Genomic DNA, 9,924 nt, shown 5'->3' with positions numbered 1-9,924 from the left:
ATATGACATTATGTACATTTGGCATTATTGTTGTCTCAGTCGGTATCCTTTGAATGGTGTTTGTTGTCCCCTCTTCTGTCCTCTCAAACCCCAGCTGGTCGAGGCAGATGGCCACCCTTCCTGAGTCTGGTTCTGCCAGAGGTTTCTTCCTGTTAAAAGGGAGTCGTTCCTCTCCACAGTCGCCTCATGCACGCTCAGGGCAGGGGATTGGACCGAAGAGAAGTTTCAGTGCAATCCATTGGTTTCCTTAGCTAGGGAATTGTTTTTGAAATTGGCTCTGTATGAATTAATTGGACTTATTTTTCATTTAATTGATTGGATTATGATTACAATGAATTAGACTCTAATTGGCTTGAATTGGACTGTAATATTGTAATAAGTGACTTGAGATGACATTTGTTGTGATTTGGCGCTATATAAATAAACTGAATTGAAAATTACATTTCTTTTTATTTTGGAAAAAGACTTGCAGACCATCATGAAAACACGTGAGCCAGTCAAAAAAAAAAATACATGCATGTTCTGAAACATGAATTATGAGCGTCACCCGTGTATCTCCATCTCACCATCTCTCCCACTTTTATCTTTCAAAATAGTTTTGCTTAGCAAACAGGTTTTTCGTACAAACCTAAGATACATACTTTGTCTCGGACAACGTTGGCATTAAAAGTTACGACATCTCGACATAAAATTAAGCAAATAACAGAATCTAAGGAGGTGTTAATTTGCTTCCATTTGTCAGGAAGGTGTCCTCTCCTTAAGCTCCAGCATATTTCAAACTGTCCTCACAAGATTTGAGGTTATGAAAAGAAACAATCTACCTTCAATAAAAACCGGGACATTAACTATGTCTGCTGCAGCAGGATGCACAGAGGACCCACGATTTTTCTTTCATTGATAAGTCAATAATTATCCCCTGCCTGGTTATGCAGCTGTTGCTGAACGATGATGAGGCAATATGGATGTGTTCGGTCTGATTCGTTTAAAAATGACACATTTACAGGTTTAAAGAAACGTTCAACATCAGTGGCAGCAATCTTGAATGTTTATGACAGTGTTGATGACGTTCGTGTATAAAAAAAAACAACTGTGAGGTGGTTTTCCTTTGAAACCCAATTCAACAGAAGGAGCTGGACAAATCAAGTGAAGCACGAGCTGTCTGGCTCATCTAGCTCCCAGGGTTAGAGAGGTAGTGCACGGCCGGTCAAACCGATCCCTTTTTTATTTTAATTTTCTAAAAAGTAGAGCTCAGCCAGAAAAACAGTACACCAACAACGCTGCACCTCTACAATGAATCACAAGTAAAAACGGAGACCAAAACGATGGTTTGGTGCAGATTCTTAAAAAAAAAAAAATCAAATTAGATGCATAAATCGTGATAAATGTAAAATAGCTGTTTTGTGCAGGATTAACATTATTCTCCCTCATTGTTACCATAATAACAAATATCTTTATTGTTGGTTTTAACAAAAAACAAACAATCTGCACAAACCTTTTTTTTGTACAGATTAGTTTAACCCATTGCACTCGGCCATGATCTCAGCACTCGTCATGTTTTGTGCAGTGCAAAAAAAAAAATCAAGAGGGCCGATTAAAGCTGCAGCATTATAAAACCTCGAAGCAGAAAAGAAAAAAGGGCAACAAATAAATCCGTGTCTAAATTTCTCCACTGAAATTAGTCTTTTGTGTTGACTGGAAATCCAAGTTTCACTACAACAAGACTGCAATCGATTCTAAGAGTAAGTAAAAGTTTGTCCCTCTGTACAAAGGGCAAATGTGTAAAACAAACTCATCCTGAGACACTGATCGAGTCAGCACTCGCTGTTTGATCGGCAGCAGCAAGAAAACCACACTGCTGGGTGGTGGTTCTGCAATAGTGCTGTTTTTTTTTTTTGGAAGTCATTCCTTCAGGTTCGTCATCTCTCCGTTAAGTCTGTCAAAACGCACCAAACGCCACTGGCAATAACTCCGCTGCTTTTCGCTGAAGCCATCTACTCCCCTGCCACTGGACTCGTTTCCTGAACGGGAACCCCGACAGTCTCGACTTTTCTCAATGAGATGGAGGACGTCCGGTCTGCCGCTGAGGCATCTGGATCCTGCAGAGATGGGTTTACATCAGAAATATGTTACACAAGGCAATTACATCACATTTAAAAATAAAAATAAATATTTAAAAACTTGTAGCAGCAAATAATCATTTTTTAAACAAATATGAGGGATGCATTTAAACATGAACAGATCATCAACTATATGTCAGTTCAGAAAACATTAACAAAAACAATTATATTTCAAGTTTCATACTGACGGTCATGTTGGTGCAACGTGGCTATATTTTTATAATCTGCTGCAACAGGTTCCTAAATAACAATACTCCACTAAAGTTATTCTTATACGCTGAAATTCGGTTTCTTTATTGCTGCGCCACCTTAAGCACCAACGAGGAAGCCATGAGATGATAGCTGAAAGTTGCTGTTCTAACAAATTGTACCATCAAAGGGAAAATGGAGGTGTGGAAACGACAAAAAGAACATGCATTTCTGCAAAGTAAAAAAAACATGGGGTTAATGAATAAATTCACAAACACAAGTCAAGCTTATCAGCTATCATCAAAATCTAAAAGTTAAAAGTCACCATACAATGCAAAGTAAAAAACAAAACAATATAAATACTTATTTACCAGTTTATGTCCCAGGTGAATATTCACCATCCCATTTGTGCATGCACAGTGCTGCAGCATTAAAACATCACATGGTCATGTAGCAGGTTAGACACGCTTAAGAAGCTTTCATTTGCCTAATTTGATCTAGTTGTATGTGTTTTAGAAAAATAACTCACTGGAACATCGGTCTGTGGAGGCTGCCCTTCTGCCGGCTGCGATCCGGCTGCTGCACCGTCTGCTGCACCGTCTCCGCTGGGTTCAATTTGAGGAGGTTTCTCCTTCCGTTTTGATGGTTTATTCTTTGACTGTGATGAATCCGATTCATTACGTTTGGCTGATTGGGTTGTGTTAGCAGTAGCACCGAGAGCACTCGCTCCGTCCACCTCCTCTTCAGTCTCTTGCTGGTTTTCAGACTCCGAGTCTGCAGGTGGATTCTCCATTGCCTCGGGACTTTCCTCATGCCGCTCAGCATCCATCTCATCCTCACTGTACTGGTGGTTTACAGTTCTTAGTGTCTCTACAGCAATGAGCGCTGGCTCTTCTCTGACCTTATTGCGCCGCCTCTGAACGTTATTTCTGTGTAATCGGGTATCTTCTGCTCGGTGCTTTGGAACATGCTGTGGTGCAGGAGCAGGAGCAGGTGCAGGAGCATCCCCTCCTGCTAAGTAATCATAGCCCTCAATCCTCAAGGGGCGAGGCTGTGGCTGTGGCTGCTCCAGCTCTGGAGGAGGTGGATCCCTTCGAGGACGGCGTAGAGGTGCCATGATGCCATGCTGGAAGGCTGCCTGTACACTCCCGTACGCGACCACCTGTTAAAAAAACAATTAACTAGTATAAAGACACATTGCCTAGTGTCATCAATTTGCATGAGTGTCGTGATGATTCATCTTTACCAAAATAGACAACACGATAGTGAGAAGGACTGGAATCTGCAGAGTAACTGGTAGATCCTTTAGAAGGGCTCGAAGAAACTCACTGATTCCCTGGCCGAAGTGCTTCAAAGGCTCTGTGATGAAGGTCGTGATGGTAACCGAGATTGCCTACACAGGTTGGACCTTTAGATTAAACTTTATAGGCACACACATATATATGTTCAAAAGTACTGCAAAATACAATAGTAAGCATCACTGGAGCTAAATAATTCACCAGGACACAGTTACCATGGCAACATTTATGCTCTGATAGGAAAAGCGTGTTATTACTTATTGCAGTGCCCACCAGATGTTAAATTATTCTTTTTAAATTGCGTGTAAACATTATAGTCTGATCAAAATGAGCTTCTGAAACCTGGAATAACACTCCCAGATAACAAGGTTGGGGATTCAATCACTGCATGTTCACACTCAACCAAACTCAATGGGCTTTGGCACTCTGCACAAACTCCAAATTTAAATCTTTGTCCATCTTTTGTTAAAACCAGTAAAGCGTATATCAATACAGCTGAACTGCAAATAAAGCTGCACTCAATTACAAATTTCTCCGTTTATTTTATCTGATCGTTGTCAACTGACAAAATCTGACTTAAAGAGGTCTGTGCTGTGAAGTCAGCTTTATTTACATGTGTGATGATCTCCTCTACACACACACACACACACACACACACACACACACACACACACACACACACACAGCGTTGGACAGATTTCAGATAAATAACTCGAATGTCAGTTCAGCGTCTTGTCAAAGGACACTTTGACTTGACAAGCCGGGAATTGAACCATCAATCCTCTGAATGGCAGATGACCGTTTTTCCTCCTGACCTACAGGAGCAGTAGGAGAGGATCCCTCCCCCAAAACTACAAAGATTACTCAGGAAATGCATCACAGAGCCAAAGGTGTTCACCCAGCCTCCAAAACTCTTCAGACTGAATCAAGACTGATTCACTGATGACTGTCACTGGATGAGTCACAGCTCATTTGGTACACACACAATATTAGATACATGTAGTTCTTTTTAAAGTTCTCACTAATCTGTGTCCAGACTGAACAAAGTCAAGAATGGTAACCTACTTTCGTTGGAGGGACCAGCAGGATAGGGTTGACCATAAGGACTTCATAGTATTTTTTACAAGGGTCATCTTGAAGAGTCCAGGTACTTCTAACCCATTCTGCAGGTAAAAGATGAAAGACAGTCAGCAAAAGACACCAAATGCATAGTGCTGACACAACGAAAAATGGATGCTCAGTACAGCGGTCTATCAAAGTAACTAAGACTTGCAAAAGACATTTTGGAGACGTGTACTTTTCACAAACAGGACAAAAACAAAATGTGTGCTGCTGGCTTACCTTTCAAACTGTCACTCCAGTCAATTTTCCTCACTCCAGTGCACTTTTCATTGACACTGTCCATCTTCACTATATTACGTTGGTGCTCAGCAAAAGCAATCTGAACAAAACATTAGAAACATCTCATCGATACATGTTATAAACAGCGCTTGATCAAAAGCAAGGGAAATGAAAGAGCTCTTCTTCACCTTGTACAGATAGAACCAGTTCCAGATAATACTGACAACAAAGCAGACGACAAACAGCCTCCTGAGCTGCACTAACCAAGAGACCGCAGACCACAGCTGGGTGCAGACGATGGCCGATAGAACCAAAAAAAATACTCCGATCTGGAACAGAGAGAGAAGCGCGACAAGTTGGACGAGATGGAAAACAGTTCATGCATAAAATACGCAGAGAGATTGAGAAAAATGATGCAGAAGGGGGCCAGATGTTTTCCAGCAGTGGCCTGGAAAAATAACTCAACTTCTCAACAAGGAGGTGTGACCTTTGATTTGCTTAGAAGTCTCTGAAGGCTGCCCAATATACACTACCCACAAAAATTTAGGGATAGTGTAGGGGAGTTCTGTACTGACTAGACACACCTGCCCACACTGTAACACCACCAAAGGCTCATCATGTGACAACAGTGGCTGATGCATTAGTGCTCTCCTTGACGATCATCATTTCTGGATATCCACTTCTATGCCTTTCTGTGACTCTTCCATTCTCTCTGTATCTCTGTTGCGACCTGATGATGACACTCTGTGACACTCTAAGCTCAGTGGCCACATCCGTCTGAGAACATCCTGTTTGAAGCCTCGCAATGGTGAGGGGCTGTTGATCAATTGTTAGGCGTCACCTTGGTCTCATGACGTCAAAATGTGAACAGCAGGATGAGGAGAACTGTTTAAATACCAATTCTATTTGAACCAGGATATTTATTGATCGATTCATGGATCAAACAGCTGTTGTCAATTTTGCCGTTAAGCTCCTTGTTAGAAAACAGCAAGTTGTGCAAAAAGTACTGAAACATTGAACAGTTGGACATGTGCTTCTAAGGTTTACAGAAGGTCACATTAAGTTCACCTGTAAATGTTAGAATGCATTTTAGGTTCATCCTGAAATTTCACCAGAAAGCTGAATATCCTTAACTTTTTGTGAGTAGTGTATGTCTCACCAAAGACACATGCAAAGTAGACTGAACTTACAAACTACATTAGTCTGATTAAAACAATTTTAGGAGAGATATTCGAAAGACTGATGTCGGTTCGAATCCTGACCCCTTACACTACCTGCCCACCTGGGATACGAGTGTAAGTCGATTTGGATAATACCAAATGCATAAACAAACCTTTAATAGTGTGTCAAGCTCTACGCCAAAGGTGTCTTCAAAATGCCACTTCCAGGCCTCGTAGTCGTGATGTTTAAGGTCTACCAGTATCTGACTGACAGCATTGTCCAGAGCCCCTGTTCTCCATCTGTCCTCGCCCTCCAGAAGTGACTTAATCTCTGTAATGGCTTGACTGGACAGCTTGATTTTGGCATCATAGAAAACATCTGTAGAGTCACTGGGCTGGGAAGAAATTGTAAACAAAAAAAAAAGTGTGTATAACTGGAAATGTGCTGGGTTATTAAAGGGATAATCCGGAGTAAAATGCACTTTAGATCAATTTATGGGATGATTGGGAGTACATACGTTGAGTTGACATCAAAATCATGTCATTCGGATGCGTTTTGAGAATTTCGATTTGACCGTTTTTAGCCAAAAGTCGTTAGCCTGGAAGTGAGAGGGGCATATCGTATCGCCGCTACAAAACGCTATTTTTATACTTCTTCTACAGCTCCAAACAACATAACACTTACGTGGTAGTGAGTAGAGGGTCCCTAAAGCCAAACCGAAGTGTCCCGAGGTCTTCATGTGGTCGGATATAGAGTCCAGAATGAATTTAATCAAGCCAGTACCTGCTCTTCTCTGCTGCTCAATCAGAGCCTCTTCCGTCAACAGGACGCTACCTCACGCGAGACATCACGTCACGTGACATTTCAAAATTCCAACCTGTTAGTAAGCTAGGCTTTGCTGTTGCATACAACTTCATTTCACTTTCGAAAGAAATACTGGACTATGTTTGTAAAAAAAACAGCAACGAAATTGTGAATTTCCAGAGCGTGTTACTCCACACTTGGCAATCAACTCCTACAGACTCACGTGACGTGATGTCTTGCGTGAGGTAGCGTCCTGTTGACGGAAGAGGCTCTGATTGAGCAGCAGAAAAGAGCAGGTACTGGCTTGATTAAATTCATTCTGGACTCTATATCCGACCACATGAAGACCTCGGGACACTTCGGTTTGGCTTTAGGGACCCTCTACTCACTACCACATTACATTACACTTACACCACGTAAGTGTTATGTTGTTTGGAGCTGTAGAAGAAGTATAAAAATAGCGTTTTGTAGCGGCGAAACGATATGCCCCTCTCACTTCCAGGCTAACGACTTTTGGCTAAAAACGGTCAAATCGAAATTCTCAAAACACATCCGAATGACATGATTTTGATGTCAACTCAACGTATGTACTCCCAATCATCCCATAAATTGATCTAAAGTGCATTTTACTCCGGATTATCCCTTTAATCAATTACTGAACAAGCATTTTTGTTAGATTAGGAGAAAAATGAGTATTGTGACAATCAGTCAATTATAGGCCACAGCATTGCAAGAGAAGTTTCAACATCACAAAAGTCATCATAAAATGTGTGTAATCATTACCTACCACTCCAACTCTTTGTATTTCCTTTAAGAGTCTGCTGAGGAATCTTTTGAACACTGGAGTGCACGTAGGTTGTTGCGAGATGACCGCGATCGTCTTCTTTTGCTCCTCGATCTGAATGAAAGCAAAGCACAATATTTACAATGCCTTGCTGAATCCATTGGAATCTCTAAATAAAGGATTGAGGTTCTTTCTGAATTACACTGGGCAGTATCGAATCACTTGACATTTTATTCTTCCTTCCAATGTGATTCAGCGTGACGGCAAACAAATGTTTGGATTCAAAGTAGAACTTTCAATTTATTTTACTGTAATAACATTTTAAGTGCACAGATGTGTCGCACAGAAGGGTTTGTTCAGTCAAAACGTGTTAGCAAACCTATTCTGTGAAATTGATGCAACTCCACAGTGTCACTGCACCTCAATCGTGGATCAGGACATTTTCTCTGCTGCCCCGGTCTGCCTTCAGCAGTAAGGTAGCATCTGGAGGGACTGAACTGTCCACCCCAGGGTCCTAAATGCCTGTGCAGAACAGATGTGTGGGTTTCTAAAAGCACCTCTTCAACTTTAGCCCGAGTCAGGAGAAAGTTTCAGTGCTGCGGAAGGTATCCTGCCTTGTTCAGAAACTTAACAAAAAGATCTTATCCATCTGCCCTCAATGAGCACAGAGCAGTTTCCCTAACATCATCAAAAGTCCGGGAGGAACTTCACCTCAGTAGGCAAGTGAGCACCTGTCAGGACTCGCTACGGTTTGCTTATCGGTTTTGGGTCTGGATGGGATACGGATCATCTCGCTGCTTCATTGAACCTACTAAAAAACATGATTTCATAGATTTGTAGATTTCTATCTGACAATGAAAGTTATATTGTAAGACTAAAACCAATTCTCACCATATGTAGCTAATGTAGAAAGCAATCTTGCATTCACGGATTTTCAAACTGTGTTCCACGGAGCATTAAGAGACAAATGTGAACACCTTGTAAGCACTAACCTGTCTGTGTAGATCCGCCGCTTTTTGGTTGCAGGACGTCAGCTCCGCCTGGCTCGGGTCCATAATGTGCTCTCTTCTTTTGGTGGCCACATTGGTGTAGCTTGTCGGCTGCCATGCAAACACACGCACACAAACTAAATGTCATAGCAGAAACGGAGGACACTAGCAAGTAATCAATACAACGTCTTAAGCGTAAACGCTCACTCTGTACCAACCTCAGTGGGCTTTCTCATTGTTTTGGCGCTTGCATCGTAGTTGAGCATGTCATAAGGGTCAAGCCAGTCGTTGTCCACCTGCTGACCCACGGCAGACAGTAACAGGCTGCCGATCAGGACCATGAGGAGCATGTTGACAGAGAGAGGAGGGGAATTTCCCCCGATAACCGTCCAGTGTTAGCTTGTTGAAGAGGTGCAACGAAACAAGTCCACACAGAAAACTTTAGCTAGGTGTGCTTGCCTCGTCTGCAGCTACACCTTCGAAATTCATTTCCGAAGAACCGAGTCAGTGTTGTCTGTGGATATTATTTGATACATGCGGTCATGTGTAGAAAATTAAAATTCCTCGTTTAAACCGAAAACATTACTCTAACAACCAGAAGTTAGCGCACAGGAACATGTTACGCTACAACCACAGGACACGGCTGTCAGAATCAGTCGGATTGGCTAGTTCGCAGTGGCGCTCAAAGCGGACGTAAATTACGTGAGTAGAAAAATGGGAAGGGGTTATGGGAAATGTAGTTCTTTTCGGCAATTACATCTTGAAATGGTCATCTTAATTTGACAACGCAATTCATAAAAATAAAAAAATTTACTCCTGTCAACAAGTCTGTTTTTACCACTCAAACAAGTGAGCTTGAATATGTGGGTCACAAGTTTAATAAATGGTATCAAAACTACAATTTAAAACTACTGAGATGTGAATAAACGTGTTTGAAACTCCATGCTTATGTAAGAACAGCGTAATACTAGTCGTTCAACATATTGAAAAAAAAAAAAATAATAAAAAATTTATTTAGAAATCCATTCTACCACTACCAGCTGACAAAGGTCATGATCAAAGATCTCTGGGCAGTGACTCATAGCTTGCACATCGAACAGCTCCAACTCATAGATAATGTAATCGTAAACTTATTTACTTTTCGAGCACACGATGACCGTCACTTGAATTTTTATCCAGTATCTGCTTGGTCTGTTTCTACATAGTCATTTGATTTTCTAAGTCCTAATGGCAAATTAGGT

At 41.4% G+C, this 9,924-nt stretch overlaps 1 protein-coding gene across 2 annotated transcripts; it reads right to left on the bottom strand.

Annotated features, from left to right (window-relative positions):
- Positions 1-430: 430 nt before the first annotated feature.
- clcc1 (chloride channel CLIC-like 1) lies at positions 431-9,331 on the bottom strand. Of its 2 annotated transcripts, XM_075485439.1 has the most exons (11): positions 8,902-9,331; positions 8,687-8,794; positions 7,698-7,808; positions 6,279-6,500; positions 5,134-5,274; positions 4,946-5,045; positions 4,670-4,767; positions 3,553-3,699; positions 2,836-3,468; positions 2,678-2,728; positions 431-2,096 (listed from the first exon to the last, which is right to left on the bottom strand). In XM_075485439.1, exons 1-11 carry the CDS (start codon positions 9,031-9,033, stop codon positions 1,992-1,994), a joined length of 1,848 nt encoding a protein of 615 aa, XP_075341554.1. In that variant the 5' UTR covers positions 9,034-9,331; the 3' UTR covers positions 431-1,991. The 2 variants fall into 2 exon arrangements, with proteins under 2 accessions (XP_075341554.1, XP_075341555.1); XM_075485440.1 differs by lacking the exon at positions 2,678-2,728.
- Between the last annotated feature and the right edge of the window lie 593 nt (positions 9,332-9,924).

Source organism: Odontesthes bonariensis, chromosome 15 (assembly GCF_027942865.1).
Source record: "Odontesthes bonariensis isolate fOdoBon6 chromosome 15, fOdoBon6.hap1, whole genome shotgun sequence".
Lineage (NCBI taxonomy): Eukaryota > Metazoa > Chordata > Actinopteri > Atheriniformes > Atherinopsidae > Odontesthes > Odontesthes bonariensis.
Note: the sequence above shows the minus strand (reverse complement) of the source record. Positions and strands in the feature narration are given on the sequence as shown.